This window comes from Pseudophryne corroboree, chromosome 6, assembly GCF_028390025.1.
Source record: "Pseudophryne corroboree isolate aPseCor3 chromosome 6, aPseCor3.hap2, whole genome shotgun sequence".
NCBI lineage: Eukaryota > Metazoa > Chordata > Amphibia > Anura > Myobatrachidae > Pseudophryne > Pseudophryne corroboree.
This window is the reverse complement of record NC_086449.1, coordinates 161,750,441-161,777,942: the sequence shown is the minus strand read 5'-3', so window position 1 is coordinate 161,777,942 and position 27,502 is coordinate 161,750,441. Positions and strand designations below refer to the sequence as shown.

The window sequence follows — 27,502 nt, the reverse complement described above, 5'->3', positions numbered from 1 at the left end:
CCCTGCTGTCTCCTCCGCGTCTTCTCACGCGAGGAGAGGCGGGTAGCCCCAATCTGCATAGGCTCCTCAGAAAATTCCTCAGAGTCTGAGGTTCCCTTGGGAAGGAAGGAAATCTCAGTCTCCCTTTCAAGCCTACGCTCTCTCAGCCGTCTATCCACCCGGATGGATAACTGCATGAGCTGATCCAAGCTATCAGGCAAGGGATATTGTACCAGTTGGTCCTTTATCTGGTTAGAAAGACCTCTTCGGTACTGGTGTCTCAGGGCTGGGTCATTCCACTGGGTATCATGGGCCAACCTCCGAAACTCCGTACAGTAAACCTCAACTGGCCTTCGCCCTTGCTTAAGGATCGAAATCTGAGCCTCGGCTGAGGCCGTCTTGTCAGGGTCATCATACAACATGCCCAGTGCCGTAAAAAAAGCATCAACACTTTTAAGCGACGGACAGTCAGGCTGCAACCCATATGCCCAGACCTGTGGGTCTCCTTGTAGCAAGGAAATCACTATGCCCACCCGCTGAATCTCCGACCCAGAAGACTGAGGCCTAAGCCGGAAGTATAGCTTGCAGCTCTCCTTGAAACAAAAGAACTGCGAGCGATCTCCAGAAAAACGATCCGGGAGATTTACTTTTGGCTCCTTAACCCCTGCAGGTGCTGCTGCTGCGGGAGCTCCACCAGCAGCCTGGGAGGTGTGCATTTTAATGGACAAATCATTAAATTGTCGAGTCAGGACCTGCACCTGATCGACCACCTGTTGCAACGTATTTTGAGGGGTATGCTCCATATTCCCACAAAATTTCAACAGGAGTATTAGGCTGCTGAATATGTTATGCACACCAGTGCCTGCAGGAAAGTACTGGTGTCAGAACTGTTATGCACTCCAGTGTCTGCAGGAATGTACTGGTGTTTGAACTGTTATGCAAAACAAATGGACTCACAGACAAACTGGGGAATATGACATATCGTACACAGAAGGTAATAGGGTAACAAAATACACACAAAGTGAACAGAGAAGCCCAGAGGCTAAGGAACTGGGTATCTCCCTTGTATTAGAACTGCACAGATGGAAAAAGCAAGATGTTGTGTTTTAATACATAGAGAACCCGAAATGCTGTTGCTAAGGGCAACAGCAAAACCCTAAAGGGTTACCAACGGGTGTGGCAGTAAACTCCTTGGTCAGAGATGGAATGATAGACACAAGGAGAGTCTCCACAATCCTATTTCTCACTTGCAGTGCACAGGTTTTAGCTTACTGCCACTAAACTGACCCCTGACACCTAGCACAGTGAGACAGGATTAGACAGGCAAGTCTTAGAATACAGCCGCAAACTTGCTAAGTTCACAGAGTAGTAACAGAACCCCAGCAAGCTAAACGACTGACTCCAGTCTTACTGCTAGGTCTGGATTGGCAGAGTGTAATACCAAATCCCCAGGCCTATTTGCAGTAAGCAACAAACAAATACAAAGCTACACAGTACTGGCTAACTTTCATGAACTGACTAACCAACAAAGATTCAGCAGCATCTGCTTACCCTGAAAAGAGGCCTTATAAAGCAGGTGCTGTCCACGCCCCACTCAGACCTCACAGACTGTGAGCACAAAAACCAGCACCGGATCCCCTGCCGTGCACAGAGCCTATAACCACTGCACAGCAAAAGACCCGAACCGGAGTATCAGCTGCGCTCAGGTTACTCCACTAGCACTTGTCTCCCGGTTGCCATGACGACGTGGCAGCACAGGGCAGGAGACCCTAACATATTGATCTTTAAAGTTTAAAAAGTTTTGTGAACAGTAGAAGAGGGGTGACATTTTTATTGGCACACCACTACTAGCAAGTGCTCTGGGCAAGATTTCTTGCAAATGGTACATTCAGAAGTGAGACTGGATCATGGATGGTAACAGACCCTGGAACTTTATTAGGTTTAGAAATGATGATGATTAAAGAGACTCAACGAAATGATTTGTACAGTATGAAGCAAACTTTTATTATTTAAAATGTGTTCTATACAAGCCATGTGTTTAATTATTTTTTCACTTGAATCATGAAATGAAAATTAAACAAGTCACTTGAAAATGAAAATAAGAAGATGAGCCAGAAGATGAGAGCTCTGAATGAGGGAACTACTGTGAGCAGCATTCCGGAACCCCGCAGATAGTGATACCCAGAATGTTTATGATGCTCTTGGCGGAGCAGCCTGTTCCATAGAAGCTTGGATCTAGAAGACAATTCAAGAACAAGGTGGTTTACTTATAAGAACACTTTGAAGTGCTGGAGATGCTATTTCAAAGGCAGATGACTACTTGGTAAGTCTTGTAAATGACAATGTTCACGATGTGGGTGATTGTACCATCTCTGCCTTTGGAAAGCAACCAAGACAACTTGGAGCAAATAACAGAATATAAGAGGTTCTAAAGCTTACATCACCTTTTCTTACAACATGTATCCTATTATGTTTAGGGGCCTCTGTTTTATTCTTGTGGTGTCCCTCAATCAGAAAAGGAGACAGTGACATGTTTCAATAGCTAAAACTAAGGGGGTAATTCAGAGTTGATCGCAGCAGCAAATTTGTTAGCAGTTGGGCAAAATCATGTGCATTGCAGGGGGGGAGATATAACATGTGCAGAGAGCGTTAGATTTGGGTGGGATGTGTTGTTTCTGTGCAGGGTTAATACTGGCTGCTTTATTTTTACACTAGCAATTTAGATTTCAGTTTGAACACACCCCACCCAAATCTAACTCTCTCTGCACATGTTATATCTGCCCCACCTGCAGTGCACATGGTTTTGCCCAACTGCTAACAAATTTGCTGCTACATCAGGTCTGAATTAGGCCCTTAGTACACCAGTTAGCAATGTGGCTGATATTTATGATTTTATATTGTAATTAGACCAATATAGACAACTTCTGGCATTCCAACTGTATACATTTTGGCGTAACTGCCAGGCAGATATTGGCAGGGCATGTTGGAACTTGTAGTTCGATGGCAGATAATAAACAGCAAAATGGTGATACTGTAGTGTTTATCCCTCTCTTATGTATTATACTGTGTATAAATGTCATGAATTTGTTCCTGGCCCTAACACTGAACCTTCAATCGTTAATTTACAACTGTTAGTAGCTCCAACTGAACCTTCAGACATTAATTTACAACTGTTAGAAGTACAGTAATGGAGACGTGTGATGTGACACCACCATGTATGTATGTGACATGAGCAAACTGGGTTTGTTGTGGCCATTCCCAATGCATTTATGCATTTATGCCAGTAGCAGTACCATGAAAATAACTTGTGAACAGATCATTTCTCAGACATAGCAGAATCCTTGTATTATTTGCCAAGAAGTATTCTTTATAAAGTAACCTTTCAGCATAATATTCCTTGCAGAATAACAGAAGACAAATGAAAAATGTTCATACTTGAAGAAATTGCTATTTCTCTGCATTTAAACTATATTTATCTGTCAGTGTAATTGGATATTGATACATTTTAGTAATTGTTTATTATGATAGTACATTTCACATGTTAAATGAGTTTTATTCTTGACTTATGCACTCACTGTCTGCGCTGAATCAGGAGTATTTGTGTGCTAGCAATTCTGCATTTGTTGACAGAATAATATCCTGCATTCAATTTCTTACCAAATTCAGTTTATCTTATATGTTTTTAGCAAGTTTATCCTATTTAAAATTACTCCCTGCATTCACAACATGGACCTATAGGTGCTAGAACCTGTTTTAAGGGGAAATTTAATAAGCAAGTATGGGTTCTATGTACTAAGCCTTAGCGAGAGATAAAGTAGACAGAGATAAAGTTCCAGCCAACCAGTTCCTGTCATTTTTGAAACACAGCCTGTAACATGGCAGTTAGGAGCTTATTGGCTGGTACTTTATCTCCATCCACGTTATCTCTTTCCAAAACTTAGTACATAGACCCCCATCATATACAGATATGTCCCCCCTCAACCTTGCTTCCACGTGCGTATGCATCATGGTTGCGATAATTTGCACCATTGTGTGACTGTGTGCCCATACGCAGTGCACTCGCATGGCTGTGGCACGCTAGTTGCGGCAATCAACTCGTGATTGACCTGGCTAGCGGCAAAGTCTGTGCATGCATCATGCACTGTGATGATCTTGTGATGGTAGTTGTAGAGAAGATTTATTCACAAAGGGACCATTTGGGAGAGGTAACGGTGGAGTGGCTTAAAAAATGCAGGCGTGTTGTAGCCAGTGGCAGCTTCAGTGGTGGGGCTGCTGTGCAGTCCAAAATTCAAATATGGCGGAGCCCCACCTACTGCTAGTGAATCCCAGCCGGTGATGTCTGGCAGCGTTTGGGGTGGTAGTTGGTGTGGCTCCCCTATTACAATTTTGGACAGCGACGCAGCCCCACCTCTGGAGGCGCTGCTGGTTGCGACCATTTTGGGGGGTGTTTAAGGGTGTGACTGCGATCCTGTATGCAGTTGCAATGTCTCTGGCGTCTTATTTCCTGCAGCCATGCTGCGTGACCATAAGACTACACAGAACTTTGACTGAACTGCGACTGATGCTGCTATTTTGTACACAGCTGCTGGGATTCGCTGTGTACAAATTCTCAGCTGGAAATGTATTTATCTACGTCTCTGAGTCAGGACCTCTGCATTAGATGTGTGGCAATTTGCAGTGTCACAAACTGCGTGTGCTTTATAGCAGACTGCATGCAGTAAACCTGTGGTTTTTATATAAAACCTCAAACCGCATGTCAAAAAATCAGAATAGTCTTTGCTTAACTGCTTCATGGCCCTCATTCCGAGTTGTTCGCTCGCTAGCTGCTTTTAGCAGCATTGCACACGCTAGGCTGCCGTCCTCTGGGAGTGTATCTTAGCTTAGCAGAATTGCGAATGAAAAATTAGCAGAACTGCTAATAAATAATTCTTTGCAGTTTCTGAGTAGCTCCGGACCTACTCACAGATTGCGATCAGCTCAGTCCGTTTAGTTCCTGGTTTGACGTCACAAACACGCCCTGCGTTCGGCCAGCCACTCCCCCGTTTCTCCAGACACTCCCGCGTTTTTCCCTGACACGCCTGCGTTTTTTTTTGCAAACGCCGGGAAAACGCTGTGTTGCCGCCCAGAAACGCCCCTTTCCTGTCAATCTTTTACCGAACAGCAGTGCGACTGAAAAGTGCAGCAGAATCCACAGCAAATCTGCTAAGCTTTTGCAACAAATCGCAGCATAGCGAAAATCGGCAACAAGCTAACAACTCGGAATGACCCCCATGTTGTAAAGCTCTGCATTTCATATTTTACACTGAACGGTATAGCAATTCAAATGATTCTATGGAAATATAATAGAGATTTGACAAACTATTAATGTGCACATGCATAGACAACAAAGAGTAGAAAGTAAAACACTGATTCTCTATTGTCCCCTGTTCTCACAATTTCTAGTGCTCGAGCAGTTGCTTTGCATTTTAATGTGGAAGTTTCAGTTTGTTTCCTCATTGCATAATTTTTAAATGCAAATAATAAATTCTCTCTGTTGACCATAATATATGCAAAGAAATGGGTGGTCTTCAGTATGCCGGCTGTCGGGATCCCGGCGACAGCCGGCATACCGACAGCCGGCATACCGACACTTATTCTCCCTCGTGGGGGTCCACGACCCCCCTGGAGAGAATAAAATAGCGTGGCGCGCATAGCGTGCCACCGTGCCTGCAGCGTGGCGAGCGCAGCGTGGCGAGCGCAGCGAGCTGCAAGGGGCTCATTTGCGCTCACCACACTGTCGGAAAGCCGGCGGTCGGGCTCCCGGCGCCGGTATGCTGGTCGCCGGGAGCCCGACCGCCGGCATACCATACTACACCCCAAACAAATATGTCATTTCTTAATTCATATCTAAATGTATTATACTTATTATATAGACTATATTATAGCATGATGACCCCAGATAATAGAGATCCTTAGTAGCAGATACACTTATATTTACTGTATGCGCATTATATTGAAATGATGTGCAAAATGAGCAATCTTGCCTGTCAGAATCATGTCTATAATTTATGCCCTTTTATGGAAGTTTGATGTGTGGCTGTAATTATTAAATTAGTACAATTAGTCTACTAGATAAGTTCAGTTTTCGCTGATATTCCCAGTGGAGATATGTGGGCAAGTCTGAGTGGCATATAGGAGGCATGTGGGGAGATGGGAGTGACATACTGTATGTCCAACTTATGGGGAGTTCTGAGTTGTATGTGGTAGTATGTGTGCTGTTCTGATTGGCATATGCCCAGCATGTGGGTAGGTCTGAGTGGTATGTGGGGGTATGTGCGGTGCTCTGATTGGCATAAACCCATTATGTGGGGAGGTCTGAGTGGTATTTGGGGGCATGTATGCTGTTCTGATTGGCATATGCCCATCATGTGGGGAGGTCTGAGTGGTATTTAGAGGCATGTATGCTGTTCTGATTGGCATATGCCCAGCATGTTGGGAGGTCTGAGTGGTATGTGGGGGTATGTGCGCTGTTCTGATTGGCATATGCCCAGCATGTTGGGAGGTCTGAGTGGTGTTTTGGGGTATGTATGCTATTCTGATTGGCATATGTCCATCATGTGGGGAGGTCTGAGTGGTATTTGGGGGCATGTATGCTGTTCTGATTGGCATATGCCCAGCATGTGTCTGAGTGGTAAGTGGGGGAGTTTTGGAGTACTTCTGTGATCTGAGGGCATTTGGTAGTATAAGAGATATGGAGGCATTTTAAGACAAGTGAGAAATCAGGGGGGCATTTGAAGTCGTGTGTGGGCATATAGGGGGAGATGTATCAAAACTTGGATAGAGATAACGTACCAACCAGCCAGGTTCTAATTGCCATTTTTCAAACACAGTCTGTAACATGTCAATTACAAGTGGATTGGTTAGCATTTTATCTCTCTCTACTTTATCTCTTTCCACGATTTGATACTCCTCCCCCAAAGTGATAAGTGGGGACCTGAGAGCATGTGTGAGAATTTTGGAGAAAGCAAAGGGTCTGAGAAGCAAATGTGGTATTTTGGAATGAGTATTGCGCATTTGCTGAGGTTATTTGGGGACTTTTTTCATTACTGAAATGAAAGGTAATGTGTGACCTGGGTGTGGTTCATTATGTCGACATGAGTTAGGCCGACATACATTGGGTCAACCACATTTTGTCGACATGCATTAGTTTTTATTTTACCTTTTTTGTGTCTTTTTTTCAAAAAGTGACAGGGAACCCCAATTACTGCACCGTAACGCCTCACATGGCTCGCCATGCTTCAGGTTACCGTTACCGTAACCCCAGGTTACCGTTCCCAATTGTAGTCCACGTGGATCGTTAAGTATGAAAAAGGTCAAAAAATGAAAACAATTGTGAAAAACCTGTCGGCCTTTTTCCATGTTGACCTAGCACATGTCGACCTAGTGATCTTGTCGACCTAATGCATGTCGACCAAACGTGGTCACCCCAATGTATGTCGACCTAACTCACGTCGACCTAATGACCGCCATCCGTGTGACCTGTTTGACGGTTGGAGGGCACCATCACTGTTCTATAATGTACAATAAAAATGACAACAAGAACCTGATTGGTTGCTATAGGTTACTATTTTGCTAGTTCACCAGATTTTATACAATTCCTAAATTACATGTTGATATTTTGTAGCTAGATAATGTTTGGTACGTCTCCAAAACAGCTATAGTGACATCAAAGTATTATCATAGTCTTCTGCATTATTTGTACTTTTTCTTTCTTATGTTTTGCTGTTGTGCATTATTGTAGGATAATGTGTTTTATTTTATTTTCTAATAACACTAACAGAGTTTAGAGAGTGAAGAATGAGAAAATAAGCCAGATGTGTTCACGGTAGCTCTTTAATAAACATGTTATCTTGTTTTATATATTAAAATTACACATGAGAAGTCCAGCCAGTGGATACATAGAATAAAGAGAAGAGGGGCACAATTACAGCAGCCAGGCAAGTGTACTTAGATTATAAGCAATGAGGGTGAGAGGTCTAGCATCCAATACTTCCACACAGAGAGATGCCCAAGAATCTCAGAATGCCGAGGTCAGTACAGCCTTGCAGGTTCACAAACAGACCAGCACCTAAGAGAGACCAAGAGGAGATGTAACACCGGCTTATAATCACATGAGAGCCTAGCACACCACCAGCCCATGGGGGTAATTCCAAGTTGATCGCAGCAGGAAATGTTTTAGCAGTTGGGTAAAACCATGTGCACTGCAGGTGTGTCAGATATAACATTTGCAGAGAGAGTTAGATTTGGGTGGGTTATTTTATTTCTGTGCAGGGTAAATACTGGCTGCTTTATTTTTACACTGCAAATTAGATTGCAGATTGAACACACCACACCCAAATCTAACTCTCTCTGCACATGTTATATCTGCCTCCCCTGCAGTGCACATGGTTTTGCCCAATTGCTAACAGAATTCCTGCTGCGATCAACTTGGAATTACCCCCCATGTCCGCTGAGCAATGTTACAATTTTAAATTAAATAGAGCTTTTCAGAAGAAAGTGGAAGGTTAATAAGGATGACAGTACCAATACTAGCCATGCAGATGTGGCAGACCTTAGTGTATTTCTACTGTAGGGCACACCTCTACCAATCCCCCATTCACTTCAGCTGCAAATATGAGATATTGATTTATCTAACTGCTAATTGCTGAGTCAAGTGAGTAAAATGCCACCACCTGTGTATGATATCATTGCAGAAGAGCTCAAAATAGTTCCAAGTGTGAGAAAGGATTGAAAACTTTTCTGGGGTCAACTCAGGGTTTGGGCAAAATTCACAGGCAAATATCTCCCTTACTTTTTGTCAAACATACACACCAGAGTTGTGGACTTTATGGCTGGCCCCTCTGGGAGGGGGCAGACAGGTATATACAACGGTGGGTGATGAGGGGTGTGCAGCTTAGCATAGGGGGTGAAGTGGGGGCGTGATGTGGCAGAAGAGACTCTGGGTGGGGTCATGGTTATGATGATGCAAAAAATGCAGCCACACCCCCTGCTGTACGGTGCAGAAATTACCAGCATTGTACGGGGGGGTGGGGTGGGCTTGGCTACGATGACGTGATTCAAGGCAACCAATAGAAGACAGTGTAATAGCTATTTCACGCTAACCTAAAGGACTTATATAAGAGAAGTATTTATCAAAGCTTTCAGAGAGATAAAGCACTAACCAATCAGCTCCTAACTGTCATATTTCAAACACAGCCTGCAGAATGAGTTACAAGCTGATTGGGTAGTGGTCTATCTCTCTCCAGTTTATCCCTCTCAATGCTTTGATAAATAACCCCCTTTAGTCAGGTAACATTTATACAATGAATAATGGTTTATGAAATTCTGCAATACCTGCAGTATTAGTAAATAGCTTTGAAAGCATTTTAGCAAATAACAATATACAATTTTGTTAATCTGTAATTAATGAGATTACTTCAAGTGGTTTCCCACATTAAGATAACTTGAATGTACTGGTATGTTGTATAGATACACATGCTAATTTTACTAAGAGCATCATCACTTTATCTTTATATGTTTTTTATTTATTAACAGGTACTTATATAGAGACAGTGTTTTCCTTTTCCTGATCTTTCTGCAAAGGCCATTATACCATGCAGCATAGTTGTTTAATCGTACTGTATAAAGAGCAGACAAATACTGGTTTATCCAAGGGCAATACTATGAAACAGTTCTGTCTGAATGATAAAACAGCATTTGTGAAAAATATAGGGATAAACCATAACAATAACAATAACAATGTAGTTATTAAAAAAAATGTTTAAGGGATGCAAGTACTGTACAAGTAATAAATGAAAGTCATCTGCAGGTAGAAAACCACTTCAAATGTAATAATCATTTAGGATAGAGGTTCCCAAACGCAGTCCTCAAGGGACATCCCAGCAGTCCAGGAGTTAGGTATATCCATGGCTCAGCACAGATGGTTAAATCAAATTGACTAAGGTGCTAATTAAGTCACCTGTGGCCAAGCATGGATATATTTAAAACCAGGAACGTTGGGGTGCCTTGAGGCCCGCGTTTGGGAACCTCTGATTTAGGATCTTCCATCTTCTTGTAGATGAGCAGGATGAAGTTTAGCAGGGGGTGAGAATTTGCACCTAATGTTTTTTATTTATTAATGTGTTTCTTTAATAAAATTATAATATACTCCAACTAAATACAAACGTATCATACCTTGCATCTCCTGGGCATAGAAAGTTGGGACTCCCTTACAAAGAGCTTCAATGTGGGTTCCAAACTGTGCGACATTCTTGACTCTGGTCTGTGAGACTGTGTACATCAGAGATTGTGGAGGAGGAGCATTGGGGTCCTGTAAAATGCAAAACACACGTGTCATATATGCTGTAAAGTCTTTATTGTGGTTGGTTTCAATATCCATAGAAGACAACAGCAAAATCTTTATTGATACAGTAGTCATGGTACTGTACAAGAATAAACATTCATTTCATTCTTTCAGATTCTAAAGCACTGTACAGTATAATTCCATTGACAATGATTGTAGAGAACTATGGGGCAGATGTATTAACCTGGAGAAGGCATAAGGAAGTGATGAACCAGTGATAAGTGCAAGGTGATAATGCACCAGCCAATCAGCTCCTAACTGTTAATTTACATATTGGAGCTGATTGGCTGGTGCGGTTATCACCTTGCACTTATCACTGGTTTATCACTTCTTTATGCCTTCTCCTGGTTAATACATCTGCCCCACTGTGTTATGTAAAAGTGATCAGCGACCACAGCCTACAGAACAGCAATTGCAAACAATAAGCATAAGGCACCGTGTACAGATTATTATGGTACGTTCCATCTTCCTATTTAGGATAACCATTTTTTGTTATGTGAATTTTTACATTAGGGTGAAATAACATTTCCAGATTAGCGAGCCTCCGCCCTGTATTGTTACGTTTGGCAGGGTTACATGTAAATATTGATGCAGAAAGATAACATATAGAACACTGTTGCATGAGTCTGTCTCATTTTCAAATGTTATAGTTTTGATGCCTTTTGTGGGAATTTAGAAAGAGTTTTAAGGAACAAAGTAAGATTTCAGCACTTACAGATAACAGCATTCCAACTGTAAAAGCCATCATTGATTTTATTTTTTTGTGTAGTTGGAAAAGCTAAGGGCCCCTATTACATCCCCATCACTGGTGTGTTATACATTTCTATAAGGTCAACTTATATAAAAGAGGAAATGGGAATTTCACACCCAGCCGGGCCGCTCATCTGTCTTATTATGTAAACCATTACCACAGCCTCACCACCATCCCCCGATTACCTGTTTCTCCTGGCTGACTTTGCTCAGTTCTGCCAAACTAGGTACCACATTTCTGTTCATCCTGCTAACCACACATGCTCTCTTGGACATCAGCCTGGCAGCAAATAATCCCTGCAAAACAGCAAAGAGGCAAACAAAATTAAAGTATAAGGATTCAAAATAAAAAGCCTGAATGCAATCAAGGGACATTGAAGCGTTTGGTAGAGACTTAGGGGTCTATTTACTATGCCCTAGACTGAGATAAATTACCAGCCAAGCAGCTGCTAACTGACATGTCACAGGTTGTTTTTGAAAAAATGACAGTTGTGAGCTGATTGGCTGATACTTTATCTCCGTCCACTTTATCTCTCTCCAAGATTTAGCACATAGGCCCCTAAAATTAGAATTTCCATATATTGTAAACTTATATGTGCAGGATTCTCTTACCCTAGTCTTCTCTATATTATTATGATAATTGCACACTGTAAAAATATATTTATGCTCATTTATATACTGTACTGTAATTAGTCTGTACTTATTTCCCTTGTATGGCGCTATGGAACCCTTGTGGCACTTTATAAATAAACAATAATAATCTTCAACATGTTTTTGTCCCATAGTCCTGGGGAACAGCCTCACTTGTACGGGTGGTTGGGTGGGATAGTGGGACTAGAAACACATGTAGAATGCTATATCTAGATACAAATCATAATATTATAGTTTCAGTGAATAAGCCTCTTGCGCTGTTGCCCAGTGTAGGTGGCACTTACTCTGTTGTAGTCCCAGATGGAATTCCAGGAGTGCCAGCCATTGTACTGGTTGACATTGGCGATGTTATCATGGTTATCAATGTTCACTGTCTGATGAACACTGCCACCATCATTACCCTGATTGTTGATTTCGATATTCTGCAATGTATTAATGACACATGAATTAGATGAGTACATAAGTCTGGCACAATAATAGGCCCTACACACTGGGCGATAATACTCAAAGATATGAACGATCTCGTTCATTAATGAACGAGATACCGTTCATATCTTTGAGTGTGGAGGCACCAGCGATGAACGATGCTTGTTCATTGGTGGTGCCCCGTCGCCTGTGCATGCAGGCCAATATGGACGATCTCCTCCATATTTGCCTGCACTTCTATGGAGCCGGGTGACGGGGGGAGTGAAGAAACTTTACTCCCACCATCACTGCCCCCCCGCCGCCGGGTCGCCCGTCGGCTGTATCCGCCGTCGGGCAGCACGGCGGCGGATCGCTCAATGTGTAGGGCCCTTAAGTCCTGTATAAGACATCTATCAGTCCCCTGTCATAGGCCTGCAGTGACACACAGGAATACACTGCATAATAGATGGACACTGATAGACAATGCAGAAATCAAAGACTTAAACATCAAGGCCTTTCTGGAAACAGAATACTAGATATAGTAAAACGCTGCTCCCTGGTATTAATAAAAACCACAAGCACTGGGGAATGTTAAATCAATGTAATTCTCATCACAGTGATCTGATTAAGATAATGGTTATGTGTTTAATCATGGTCACCAAATCATTGCCATCCACTCCAAGTCATGTCTAATCAGCCATGGCTAATGAGCTGCATGTATGTCCATTATATAGTTACTTAAAGGGCATTTAACTTACATCAGTGGCCAAGGACACGCCAAGAAGGGCAGCGAGCAGGATCTGTAATGTGAACAGACATGAAAAAGAATTATTGTATCCTATAAAGTGATAACAAAAAGAGAGGAACAGTGGTGCTGACTTGTGCCGCAGCAACTAGCTTCTGTCTGTCTAGTGTGAGTGACTGCTGGGTTTTATGCATGCAGGTCCACTCTCCCGGAATTTCCAGGTGACTCCAAAGTCTGGGAGCAGCAACCACGACCCTGCCCCAGCATTCTAATGCCGGGAATTGTGGCAGAGCGTTGTGTTGGTGGGTCCTCAGCGGTTATAAGAAATGCAGGTAACAAGCAGGAACAACAGAACTTTTATTGTGCAAATTGTCAGTGCTGAAAAGCAGAAACATTTTCAGGGACGCAAATTGCCAGTAAGGACCCTATAAAACCAGGGCTTCCACTGAAAATGAAGGGCTTTTGGCAACTGTGTGAAGGCAATGGTAGTAAATTAGCTGTAGTTATATTATCCATCTGTAACATGTGCAAAACATCAGCATCATTTTTCAGAACTGCTCTTGTTTTCTTTAATGATAAACACTGCAGCAGAAAGTCTAATTATTCACAATTTTTTAACTAGCTAGAGAGAGAGAGAGAGAGAGAGAGAGAGAGAGGGGTTCAGGGTGCAAATGTCAGATACTTACGAAAGTCTTCATTCTGCGTGGTGGAGATGACTAGGAGCAGGAGCGTTGTTCTCTTCTGTCTCCTATATATATGTGTGATAATGAGCCTTTGTTAAATAGGCAGAAACCAGATCAGTAATCACTGGAAAGGGTCCATATCACAGTGACGCATTACCTCGATAACATTATCATTTATTCTGTAACAAGACAAATTTATTTAATGGGATAAAGTTTGGCCGAATGTTAAACAAACAGATATCTGATACTAAACTCGATTAGATGGGTGTAAAATCAAATTGCATACTAATAGTGTCACACATAGGCATGTGTTGCATTTCCTGTGCACTGCCTACCTATTGGTATTATAATGTGTGCCATATTATATATTATATTTTACAACTTCTTGCAACAGATCAGACTATTGGGCCAACTGTACCCCTGATTACTATACAATGACTCTAATTCTTAAGGCCCATATAGACGGGCCGATGCGGGAGAGATGCGTGCTGAGTGAACCGCTCAGCACACATCTCTCCCGCCGCTCAGCACAGCGCGATGTGTGCTGAGCGTGCGGGGGGAGACGGGGGGCAGTCATTTCACCCAGCGGGTGAAGTGAGCGACCCGCTAGATTGGCCTGCACGGCAGGCCAATCTAGCACCAGCGATAGCGATGCGCGGGGCTGCGCATCGCTATCGCTGTAGGGGGTACACACGGAAGCGATAATGCTCAAATTCTAAGCAATCTAGTCAGATTGCTTAGAATATCGCTCCATGTGTACCCCCCTTTACTGTAATGTAACAATTCTAACAATTATAAACCAATTGGCTGTTTTCACAGTTCGGGGTTGATCCAGTTAGGGGAGTAATTCAGAGTTGATCGTAGATGTGCTACAGCTACGATCATTAACTCTGACATGCAGGGGGACGCCCAGCACAGGGCTAGTCGGCCCCGCATGTCAGGCTCTCCCCCCTCCCCTTCCCGCACAGGTACAAAAGCATTGCATGGCGGTGATGCTTTTGTACCTGGAGAGTAGCACCCTACCTGCGCAGCTCCTGCGCTCTGGCAGGGAGCTAACCACCACATCCCGGGCTGCAGCGGCTGCGGGTGATGCCACGCAGCCACCGCGCCCCCCCCCCCCCCCCCAATGGTCCGGACATGCCTCCGTTGTCCGGACCGTGCCCCGCTAACAGTGTTCTAACACCATTGGCACGTCCCCTCCTGCCCCGCAACTGCCTCTGCCTGCCAATTAGCATCTCACTGGGCTCCCAGGGTGCACGGGCGCACACCACAAAGTAATTCAGAGTGCGATTGCTGCCGCTGTGATTTGGGTCCTGCGAACCGTTCTCATGGTGACTTCGACTCTGAATAGCATTTGCAATCTAATTCCAAACTCGTATTGCCTTTTCCGTGGCTATCCACATTTTCGTGTGAGCACCCCGCTGAGGGAGTGAAAAGGTAGGGAAGATCTTTATTTTAGGGTAAAAATGACGGTACTTGCTTCAGAACCCCTTGGACAACCCCCCCCCCCCCATCCCCAATTAGGCACTTCAAACGTAATGAAAGTGTTTATTACAATGATAAATAATAATTGCTTTTTATCATTCAAAAAAAAAGTTACAGTGGACTCAGATTATCGCCAAATCACATTTTTTAAACTTTTCCATTTATTGTTTAATTTGTTTGTAATTAAGTAAATTCATTTGCTTTTTAGAAATTTTTGGTTTTTTTTTTTTTTTAAAGTGCACAGATCAGCCATTTGACACCTTTTAAGGAACTAACAGCCTTCTATATGGTCCTGCTATGCCAGTTGTCACTTTTTGGGGGTAATTCACTTCTTCCAGGTCGCATTTTGTAGAAAATGTGCACACCCTCGCTGCGATTGCCATATCTAATTGGATCTCGCATTTCTCTGGTGCATGCATTTGTGCGATGCATGTGAGTTTAATCATGCAAATTTCTTTTTGCAAACTTGCACCTTATTGGACTGATCCCATTAAAAGCAGGACTGCGTTTCACACAGATGTATTGAAGTTATAAATCAGGAGATATTGGAAAGCATCCAACTTCCACCAGGTACAAAATGCTCTGTTCCTGAACTTCTACATTTTTTATGATTGCAGTCACCTGTGTTAAAACACATTTCTTAATATTATCAATTAATCAGATCAACATAGGTGACTGCAATCATAAATTAAGTGGGAAGTCCAGACACAGAAAATTTTGTACCTGGAGGCAGGGCAGCCACCAGGGGGGGACTGCGGGGACAGGAGTCCCGTGCCCTTACAGAGAGAGGGGTCCTCCCCTGGCTCCTACTTCTGATACCTGGAGAGCTGCACCAGGCTGCACAACAAAAGCGGGGTGATGCGCAGGTAAGACTTCTTAAAAGAAGCCTTCCCTGTGCATCAGCTTTCTTTGAATCGTTTCTGCAGATCGGCAAAGCTCCACCTATATGTAAAGTCACGATTTGTGACGATGTGGCAGAATCCTTTTTTTATTTTCCTTTATGGGGGGCCCTGTCTATTATGTCAGTCCTGGGCCCCATAATTTCTGATGGCAGCCCTGCCTGGAGGAAGGGATCACATTGGAGGGTTTCGAAGCAGAGTAGTGAGTGGGACGGCACAGCTGGGCAGACTATGTAAATGGCCGTGCTCTGCCTCTCTAAGTCTACAGGACTCCTGGGACTGAGCCATCAAAGATAATTCGGGTAGGGGTGACCCACAGCAACCCAAAACTGCGCTGTAGTGGCTAAAAGTTTCTATATCACTCTGCTACAGGACTCATCTGCTCCCCTGTTGGCTATGCTAAAAATACCACATAGTTTTAGTATTAGTAGTGGCCAGCACTACCACTCCTGGGGCTATTAATTAATTAATTAATTAAGTACATTTCTGAAATAGTCCAATATAGCTGCAAGTAATTTAAGGGGTCTGTTTTAGAACCCCAAATGGGACACACAAAAAAATAGAAGTATATATTTACTGCGCTTGGTGGATAGATGCTATAAAAAAGACAATTCTTTATAAAATATATAAAGTATATAAATACTATGGGGTAAATTTACTAAGATTCGTATTTTCCCGTTTCAGGTCAAAGTTCAATCACGAATGACATCGAAAGTGTAAAACTGCAACTTTTTGAATTTATTACGACTAATTTACTAAGCTGTCGTATTCGGGTTTTTCTTTTGTTCCGATGTCGATGTCATTCGTGTTTTTTTTTCTATTTTTACGGCAGTGATTAGTAAAACACTGCCGACTTTTTAAAAATGAATCTCGGCCGGATCTGTGTGATCCGTGCTGGGGTTCTTTTTTTTTTTTTTTTTAAATTAAACAGTGTAAAATCAATAAAAAAATTGCGTGGGGTCCCCCCTCCTAAGCATAACCAGCCTCGGGCTCTTTGAGCCGATCCTGGTTGCAGAAATATGGGGGGAAAAATGACAGGGGTTCCCCCATATTTAAGCAACCAGCATCGGGCTCTGCGCCTGGTCCTGGTTCCAAAAATACGGGGGACAAAAAGAGTAGGGGTCCCCCGTATTTTTAAAACCAGCACCGGGCTCCACTAGCTGGACAGATAATGCCACAGCCGGGGGTCACTTTTATATAGTGCCCTGCGGCCGTGGCATCAAAAATCCAACTAGTCACCCCTGGCCTGGGTACCCTGGGGGAGTGGGGACCCCTTCAATCAAGGGGTCCCCCCCCCCAGCCACCCAAGGGCCAGGGGTGAAGCCCGAGGCTGTCCCCCCCCATCCAATGGGCTGCGGATGGGGGGGCTGATAGCCTTTGTTGTAAATGAAAAGATATTGTTTTTAGTAGCAGTACTACAAGTCCCAGCAAGCCTCCCCCGCATGCTGGTACTTGGAGAACCACAAATACCAGCATGCGGCGGAAAAACGGGCCCGCTGGTACCTGTAGTACTATTACTAAAAAAATACCCAAATAAACACAAGACACACACACCTTGAAAGTAAAGATTTATTACATACATGCACACAAACATACATACATACTTACCTTATGTTCACACGCAGGTCGGTCCTCTTCTCCAGTAGAATCCAAGGGGTACCTGTTGAATAAATTACACTCACCAGATCCAGGGTCCCAGGCTCCTCGTCGCATCCATGTGTAATCCACGTACTTGAATAAAATAACAAAACGGAGACCCGAGCCACGAACTGAAAGGGGCCCCATGTTTTCACATGGGACTCCTTTCCCCGAATGCCAGAAACCCACTCTGACTTCTGTCTAAGTGGGTTTCTTCAGCCAATCAGGGAACACCACGTTGTGGCACTCTCCTGATCGGCTGTGTGCTCCTGTACTGACTGACAGGCAGCACGCGGCAGTGTTACAATGTAGCGCCTATGCGCTCCATTGTAACCAATGGTGGGAACTTTCTGCTCAGCGGTGACGTCACTTTAGGTCAACCGCAGGGCAGAAAGTTCCCACCATTGGTTACAATGGAGCGCATAGGCGCTACATTGTAACACTGCCGCGTGCCGCCTGTCACTCAGTACAGGAGCACACAGCCGATCAGAAGAGTGCTACAACGTGGCGCTCCCTGATTGGCTGAGGAAACCCACTTAGACAGAAGTCAGAGTGGGTTTCTGGCATTCGGGGAAAGGAGTCCCATGTGAAAACATGGGGCCCCTTTCAGTTCGTGGCTCGGGTCTCCGTTTTGTTATTTTATTCAAGTACGTGGATTACACATGGATGCGACGAGGAGCCTGGGACCCTGGATCTGGTGAGTGTAATTTATTCAACAGGTACCCCTTGGATTCTACTGGAGAAGAGGACCGACCTGCGTGTGAACATAAGGTAAGTATGTATGTATGTATGTTTGTGTGCATGTATGTAATAAATCTTTACTTTCAAGGTGTGTGTGTCTTGTGTTTATTTGGGTATTTTTTTAGTAATAGTACTACAGGTACCAGCGGGCCCGTTTTTCCGCCGCATGCTGGTACTTGTGGTTCTCCAAGTACCAGCATGCGGGGGAGGCTTGCTGGGACTTGTAGTACTGCTACTAAAAACAATATCTTTTCATTATCACAAAAGGCTATCAGCCCCCCCATCCGCAGCCCATTGGATGGGGGGGGGGACAGCCTCGGGCTTCACCCCTGGCCCTTGGGTGGCTGGGGGGGGGACCCCTTGATTGAAGGGGTCCCCACTCCCCCAGGGTACCCCGGCCAGGGGTGACTAGTTGGATTTTTGATGCCACGGCCGCAGGGCACTATATAAAAGTGACCCCCGGCTGTGGCATTATCTGTCCAGCTAGTGGAGCCCGGTGCTGGTTTTAAAAATACGGGGGACCCCTACTCTTTTTGTCCCCCGTATTTTTGGAACCAGGACCAGGCGCAGAGCCCGATGCTGGTTGCTTAAATATGGGGGAACCCCTGTCAATTTTTTTCCCATATTTCTGCAACCAGGATCGGCTCAAAGAGCCCGAGGCTGGTTATGCTTAGGAGGGGGGACCCCACGCAATTTTTTTTGAAAAAATAATCACTTTCCCACCCCTTCCCACTGATATACATGCATGGATCTCATGGATCCGTGCATGCCTATCCAATCACGAATAAAAAAAGCAGGTCTGTTTTTTTTTAAGCACTTTTTTACGAGTTGTAATTTTTCACGGCAGTGTTTTGTTTTGTTTTGCTTTGCACTTCTTAGTAAATGACCGAGATTCATACTTAAACAGCCGCGTTTTGACCGATGGTGTATTCATTCGTGATTTTTTTCCTAGGACTTCCAAATATTACGAATGCCCTCATCACTGCCGTGATTTGAGTTTAGTAAATTACCGAGATGACACTTTGATGAAAAAACGGCATCTCGGTCAAAATCGGGACCTTAGTAAATTTACCCCTATGTTTTATTTTTTGATAAATGTTTTCAGAAATTGGGCACGAGTTTCCTACTAATTATTTGGAAAAGATGTATCTGTGGCCAGAGGCCTTGTGTATTTATTTATATACTTTTTAGATCTTATAAAGAATAGTCTTTTTAATAGCATCTATCCATCAAGGGCAGTAATTATACTTCTCCCCTGTTGGCTTTGCCACTGCTGTCTGGTTCACTGCAGTATTTTGCAGTTAACTGCTATATAGTAACAAATTGTGGCATAAAAGAGGTTGTCACTTTTTTCTGATTGCATCTAATACCGTCCAGCTTTTGGTATCTAATTTAGTTTTAAATTTTTGATATTATGTGTGCTTCCTAATATCCTTCCTTTCTATGTACTATAGCAAGTTAATATGCAAAAACTTACTTGTACTGAGAAGATAGTGAATACTGACAAATAAGGAATTAGCCAGCGCATGAATGACCAGCGCATGGGATCCCAGCGTTCATAATGCCGACGCTGGGGATCCCCCTCTCCCTTACCCCCTGGCCCTCTGGTCCCTTAGCCTAAACCTAATCTCCCCCTTTAGTGCCTGAACCTAACCCCCCCCTCGGAGGTGCCTGAACCTAACCTCCCATCCCCACTGCCTAAACCTAACCCTACCTCCTCTGCAGCCTAACCCTAACCCCTTCCCCTCCCCGCAGCTCAACCCTAACCAACCAGGTGGCGCCTAAACCTAACCCACCCTTCCCCTCCGCCTTAACCTAACCTGATGGCTGGTCTAATAATCGGAATTGCGGCTGTCAGGATTCCGGTGCTGGTCTCCTGCCTGGTTTGGAGTTCTGGGGTCGGGATTCCAATGTGTGATGGGATTCCAGCGTCGGTATTTTGGCTGCTGGGATCCCGACAGCCGGCATATGCACCGTATTCTGTATCATACCAATCTGACAGAGTCCCAGACCAGAAGAAACAGCTGCATGGAGAATCCAGAGGCTAGGACTTCAATCAGAATGGACAGGCAGCATACACTACCTGCCTCTCAAGAAGCTCCAGAGGCACCCCCTGACACACACCTTCTGCCCAGCCCCTCAAAGTTCCATAGATTCGTGAGGTCCTGGGCAGCTGCCCAGGCTGCCTATACGTTAAGATAACCCTGGGAAGGATACCTTAGCAAAACCTTTTACATAGGTGATTGTGCAACTTTAGACTTTTTAAATCAGTTGGCAGCAATGTTTATATTACTATGGGTCATCTATCCTTTATAAAGGAAGATACAGCACATTCCGTGAAGAACACCGGAAGTTTCATCATTATCCTGATCCCACTGGTGGGTTAGATGTTGAGGTAAGAACTTCTGTATCCATTCTACATAGCAGAGTGTGTCATACAGTACGTTTCATGCCTCATGTTCCAGCTCATCATTCACACTTGTCTCACTGCTCCATATGAGGGCAAGTAACGTCCCAAGGGATTGGGTGTGAGTAACTGGCAGAAATAACCCCACCCAAGGAAATCAATCATTATGGCACACCCAAATAACAGGGAATTAATAATTGAGGAATACACATTGGTAAGGACTTATTTTAGATCATTGCAGCAAAGATATATGTAATTTATTTAATTTACATATAAGCAGATGATTCCTTTATTATGGTATGTTTATTTTTCTCATGGAATAACAATTGTTGTCATCAATATGCATTCACCTAGCAGCAGACACATAACCATTCTGTTGGGAAACTCAAAGTTGAGAGGTTAAAGTAATGTGAGGCTACTTTATACATATCTGCTGTTGCGCCACAGTAGCCAGACCTGGCCTGGACGGTCACGCTACTATTTCTCCTACATGGGTGGGCCTCACTTGCAAGTTTTCATATAGAGAAACACAGGGAAGGGCCTTACTCTCCGCTCATATAACAAAAATAATCAGATACATGTGTCTATTATATACTGTGATACATTTGCATTCAAATATTTGTGTGCTGCTTATAATAACTCAATTGGGCCTCATAACCAGATTCCCTGATGGTCTCTTCAAACACACCGTCTCCATATTGATATATTACTCACTGAGCATGAAAATAATAAGGGAAAGTAGTTCCAAGCTTGGACTCATAGAACAGACGTGAAAGTGTGGTTTGCATAAGTCACCAATAAATATATGTAGACTGGTTCTCATTACAGTCTCACAATATTAGTTGCAATGAGATGTCACTGGTGCAGTCATAGATGGCGGATGATAGAGAAAATTACAGGGGCTGATTCTGAGATGGGAGCCAAGCAAAAAAAAAAAGGTAACTTTGCACATTAGCAAAAACATGTTGCCCTGCAGGTGGAGCAGACTTATAATGTGCAATCAGTTAGATTTGGGAGTGGTGTGTCCAGTGGTGCAAGAAGAAAACATTTCTCCGTGGTACTGTGTGCACACGTCGAAGGCGCATGCGCCAAAAAATGGTTGTGGCCACATGCCACAAGGGGTGCGGCCAATGAAAATAGGGGAGTATTACGCATATGGGAGGCCAGATACACATATGACCCCAATAGTGCCAGATACACATATGCCCCCAAAGTGCCAGATATTCTCCCACAGTGTCAGATACACACATGCCCTCACAGTGCCAGATATGCCCCCCACAGTGCCAGATATACATATGCCTCCACAATGCCAGATACGCCCCCACCATACCAGATACACATATGCTCATACAGTGCCAGATATGCCCCCACAGTGCCAGTTATGCTCCTACAGTGCCAGATACACAAATTTCCCTACCCACAGTGCCATATATGCCCCCACCCACAGTGCTAGATACGCAAATGCCCTCAAAGTGGCAAATATGCCCTCAGAGTGCCAGATATGCTCCTACAGTGCCAGATACACAACTGCCCCACCTAAAGTGCCAGATATGCCCCCACCCACAGTACCAGATACGCAAATGCCCCCACAGTGCCAGATATGCCCCCACAGTGCATATCCCCCTCCCCGCTCACCACTGCCATTGTTGCTGCTGCAGTGTGAGGGGAGGAGAGCACAGCGAGCGCCTCTCCTGTCCCTCAGTGCTCAGTCCAGTCTCCCGAGTCCGGTGGCAGCTTGTTACTTAAATTAGGTGCCGGTTCATTAGCCAATCAGAGCTCATGGACAGGCAGCCAATCAGGAGCTGCGGCTGCTGGTCCACGTTTGGGATTCACGCTGCCTCCCTTCACACAGCAGCGGCTGCAAGCATGGCAGACGGGTCAGCGGTACTGCGTACCGGCTGGCAATTTCTTACCAGTGTGCAGTACCGCCCTGTACCGCCATACGTGCAGCACTGAGCGTGTCCTAGCTCCAGTGATGTGCGGTGGGGTGAGGCAGCCGCACGTCCCTGCCTAGCTCCAATCTAAGTTGCAATGTAAAAATAAAGCTGTCCAGCATTTGTGGGTTACATGCAGAAGCACACAGTATTTACCCTGCATAAATAATAAATATTCTGATTGGCTCTTGGGCCAGTCAGTGAAAATACAGGGATGATCTTCGGGTTGTGTAACCATTGGCAGGCACAGTGATGGCCATGCTTAATTTTCGGAGGTTTGACCGCATTGTGGAGTTTAGTACATCCAGCCCTGCCTCAGGTGACATAGGCAGAGGTTTTCACGTAATCCCTCTTTTGCCTGCTGAGTGATCAATCTTGGGGAGGTCCTTGTCATGTCACTGGTGAGTGACCTTAATATAGGCAGATGAGATGGGCCAAGTGGTTCTTATCTGCATCAAGTTCTACGTTTCTATCTTTCACAGTAGTATCGCGTAGCCATCCCGAGAGGTTACAGTAGGATTAATGTACAGGAATTAATCTGCTTTAAAATGGAAATAACAGATCACCACAATAATTTACCCTTTAACAATAATTTTTCGATTTGGTATTAGTGTCTACATTAACATTAACATGATATGATATGGAAGTTATGTCCACCTTCAAAACAAATATGTAATTTTCATTTCTTATCCCAATTTATTTGGCATTGGGTGGGAGGAGAAGCTGAAACATTGTGCAATGTGTATGTACTCAAGCTTTAGGCTGGTCATTGTTCTGAGCCAAGATCAATTGTGTTATTCACATTTTGCTCATGTTACTGTAGGCATCTTGACATAGTGTTCCATCTGGCTTCAGTCCGCTATTATATATTAAGGTGGATGTATGCATTTTGCAGTGGTTTAGGGAGGAGGTTAATATTGTGAAAAGTTGAGTGTTGATACAATTTCTCTCAATCACCATCTTGATTCAATAGAATAAAGGCCCACCAAATATAAAATACATGTTGTTTTATAATAATAAAATAATCCAAGTTCAAAACCCCTATCACACAACTATTGAATTCTTATGTGCATATGTAAAATCACCCTCAAGTTGCCAAACACTTTTAGAGAAAAGGACCAGATCACCAGTTCTAATATATAGAAAATGACAGGTGATTGCTTGCAGGATGACACAGGATTCAGGAACACTGGAAGTGCACACCCTCTGTAGCAGAAAGCCTCATCGTGCCTGGGCACACTGTATCCTGTGCTAGTATTTAAGGCTAATTTGGAATAACATGTACCATAACAAAAACTGAGTTATACAATACAAGAGCCCTAGATACTATAGAACTGTTGTAAAATGAAAAATGTGAAAAGAATACAAATAAAATACATGAAAGACTCTCGTACTTCAAAATAGACAAAGTGCCTGTCTTGGACTAGTGTAGCCCAAATTTGAGCATCTGGTCTTAACCTTTATTATCACCCCTCCCCATACTGGTACTAAGCTGTCCTAGAGATGGCCATCGACCATCGATGATTTAAAATAATTGATGGTTTATGTTCAATGTTGAATAGTTTTACCATCGGTTGGGGAGAACCAGATGGTTTCCCACCATCCATGGTATAGAACCACCTGCTGGTTCTTCCCCCACCCCGCTACAAAGTGTAGAGACATGTAGCATATAGATGGAGCCCTGCTCATCTATCCCTTTAATAGGATTAATTGAGCCAGTGCTGTCGGACTTAATCCCCTGCTGTAATTACTTAATCCCCTGCTGTATTGTTCTCTCTGTATTGTATTGCAGCTGAGAACAATAGATAAAAAGCTTATGCTAATAAGCCTTGGAGCACCTAGGCACAGCAGAGAAGGCTAGATAAGCGAGGCTCCATCTGTAGCTCCGATCCTCAACTCCTGCAAAGCCCAGTCCCCAGCTTCTGATTGGCCCTCGGGCCAGTCAGTGAGAATGCAGGGATGACCATCGACACCTTGACAAAGACCCGAGTGGTCGAAACGCCGTTGGTGCTACCAGGCAGTGAGTTTTAATATTCTATTGATCACCATTCTTTTATTGACAGTCTGTTCCTTTCCATGTGGATACCACTTTAGAAGTGTATTTTTCCTGCTAGTACTGGTGTAAAACCGGATTACACCAGTTTTTGTCTGTTACATCTGACCTGCATGTTATTGTACAAACTGGAGAGTGGAAATATCATGGAAAAGTAGCAGATTGCCGTTTTATGGATTTTTTATGAATAAAACCTGTTGAACCGTCTTGGATGTCATCCTTATGATCCTGGTTTAAAGATACCTTTATACGTGGAATAATCCCCGTTTGACAAGTGAGTTGGGTACGTTACCCGTAGCAGCTCCCCTTTCTGTCCTTTATCACGTGGGACACAACACTAAAGATACCTTTATACACCTGGTCCTGCCAGTTTTGATGTGAGTTTCGGTACGTCTATAAACAGAGTGAAGTGGTGGCGAGAGACTATCCTTATCATCTCTAAAAAAATCTGGTTTCATCACTTCTGAATTTTCCTTTCTGGACATTCACGGGCTGTTTAATTCATATATCATGCAATACCACCCATGTGTGTGTATTTTCTCTTGTTTACATGTATAATATCTGGATGTTGTGAGACGATCAAAAGAGGGACAATTATCCGAGAAGGACTTCATATCATATAAGTAACATATACTCCCAACCTTATTTTATTTCTTTTTGTTATCGCCTTTGATCATACCTCCCACTGTTTGTTTTATGACCATCGAGTTGTGTAACCATCAATGGTTATTTATTGCATAGTATGCAACCAATCAGAACAAGCTATGGTCACGGCAGGACACTTAAGAGCCTGAAGATAAACATAATAGGTTCAGGAATGGCTGCAGGCAAGAGTGGACATATAACAATATGACTTCATTGCAAAGAGCAGCCAGTGAAATCAAATACAATTTGAGATCAGGACAGTGGTAGCCAGAATAGTCCAACAAGTCGGGTCAGTCATGAACACTGCAAGACCAAGAGCAGCAGACAGGCTAAATGCTATAACTGCAAGATGTGAGTATACAATTGAGAAAAAATAGCAGGTATACACAGGTTAACATTATCTGAAAATATATGAATTTCTAATTAAAACAGATGTAGCTTCTAAAGAGGGGGAATCTAAGGCTGGTCGGTACACACCTAGCCGATGCGTCTGCAAACCCACCGCGGCTCCGATACACACTTACCGATTAGCCACTCAACGTGTCTGTCAGGAAATCCAGCAGGGTTAGCATTAGAATTTGCCCACCCAGCTGTGACGTCCGACCCACGAAGCACAGCCGACGCTATACAGTATGTCTATGAACGACGTTGTTCACAGACATATGGGGGGTACTGCTGATATATTGAACGGCCGATATATCCTAATGCAAGACATAAGAATAAAAATAGCAGTATTACTGCAATAACTGATCAACACCGATAAAATAAAAAAACTGACACTATATAAAAACAACTGTTAGAATGCCTATATGTTATAAAGTGTGTGTGTGTGTTTGTATGTATGTATGTATGTATGTATGTATGTATGCATACCTAGCAAGTATCCTGATTTTCGTGGGATAATCCCATTTTTTTGGGACTGTCCTGATGTCCCACCTGCTGGCTGCAGTGTTCCGCAGTGGTGAGGGGGCAGTTGGGAGGCTCCTATCAGTTGCTGCTCTGACTGGCAAAGCAGCGGTGAATAGACACTGTGCGCATGCGCACAGCATCTATTCACAGGAGTCAGAGGGACTCGGGGCATGCCAGCAGCTCACAGCGCTGGGCATGCCCCCTCAATGATGAAATAGGGAGGCATGGCTTGCAATCGTGGCATCCCCATGAAGCCACTCCCCTTTCCCTGAAGCCATGCTCCCTTTCCCTGAAGCCATGGCGGCTTTTGGGCGAGGGCAATGCTACACTGCGCAGAAGTCCTGACTCCCACAACTGCAATGTTGGGAGGTATGTGTATGTATGTGTGTTTGTGTGTCTGTATACTGTATGTGTCACTTATAAAAGACAATATGTGTACTAAAAAAATAGGACACCTAATAAACCCAGTGTCACAACCCGGTCCAGTTTGCCCTGCCGATGGGTCACTTACCCCTCCTGCCGCATGCAGATTCGCTCCATCAAAAACTAGCTGTGTCCGCTGTCACTTACAAGACATACGGGCTTCAGTATTTCCCGGCCTGCTAGGCCACAAGCTACATCAGAGCCTGACCTAGAGTACTGCTGTGCCAAGTCCCAATCACCTGACCATGGTTCAGCCAATCGTTAGCCAGTATGATCTCTCTGCACCATCTGATTCTGCTCAGCATATCCAAACTAGCCAAGGGGTATATGTTTCGGTTACTGGCTCTCAGTCTTCGCTAGTTCATTGTCTAGCTCAGCTCTAGCTGAGTGAAGTTAACTATGCTTACTTGCATTCCGTTTCCCTGCAGGTGCAGTTTCTTTCCTAAGTGCTGCACAGTATCGTCGTTATCCAGCTCTACACCTGTCTAGGCCTTTCCTTTGGCTGCTCAGGTAATCTCATCAAGCTCCTGACTGCTGGAGCCAGCCAGCACCTGAGATTCCAGCCTGTTCCAGTTCCCTGGATCCACTCTGGTTATTCAAATTACCATCCTGTTCAGTGTTCAGTTTGCATCCAGTCCAAGTCATCTCAAGAGTGCTTCCTGATCCAGTTCTACAGTGACCATCCAGTCTGAAAGCTGGTTACCACACTGCTAAGGTCAGCCATTCCACCATACTGGACTGCAGCTACAAGTAAGGACAGTGTTCTACATCATT

General features: G+C 44.0%; 1 protein-coding gene across 1 annotated transcript; it reads right to left on the bottom strand.

Annotated features, from left to right (window-relative positions):
- Positions 1-7,842: 7,842 nt before the first annotated feature.
- Positions 7,843-27,072, bottom strand: LOC134935090 (gastrokine-1-like). Its single transcript, XM_063930371.1, has 7 exons — positions 26,817-27,072; positions 13,598-13,773; positions 12,925-12,966; positions 12,046-12,183; positions 11,297-11,407; positions 10,192-10,327; positions 7,843-8,086 (listed from the first exon to the last, which is right to left on the bottom strand). The coding sequence occupies exons 2-7, from the start codon at positions 13,607-13,609 to the stop codon at positions 7,995-7,997; spliced, it is 531 nt and encodes a 176-aa protein (XP_063786441.1). The 5' UTR covers positions 13,610-13,773; positions 26,817-27,072; the 3' UTR covers positions 7,843-7,994.
- Between the last annotated feature and the right edge of the window lie 430 nt (positions 27,073-27,502).

What these genes read in the sequence shown, in the direction of transcription:
- LOC134935090 (XM_063930371.1), bottom strand. An exon ending in GCGTGTCCTTGGCCACTGAT is followed by an intron (nt 12,184 to 12,924) that starts GTAAGTTAAATG and finishes AATACATTGCAG; the next exon opens with AATATCGAAATCAACAATCA. An exon ending in AAGTCAGCCAGGAGAAACAG is followed by an intron (nt 10,328 to 11,296) that starts GTAATCGGGGGA and finishes TGCATTTTACAG; the next exon opens with GACCCCAATGCTCCTCCTCC.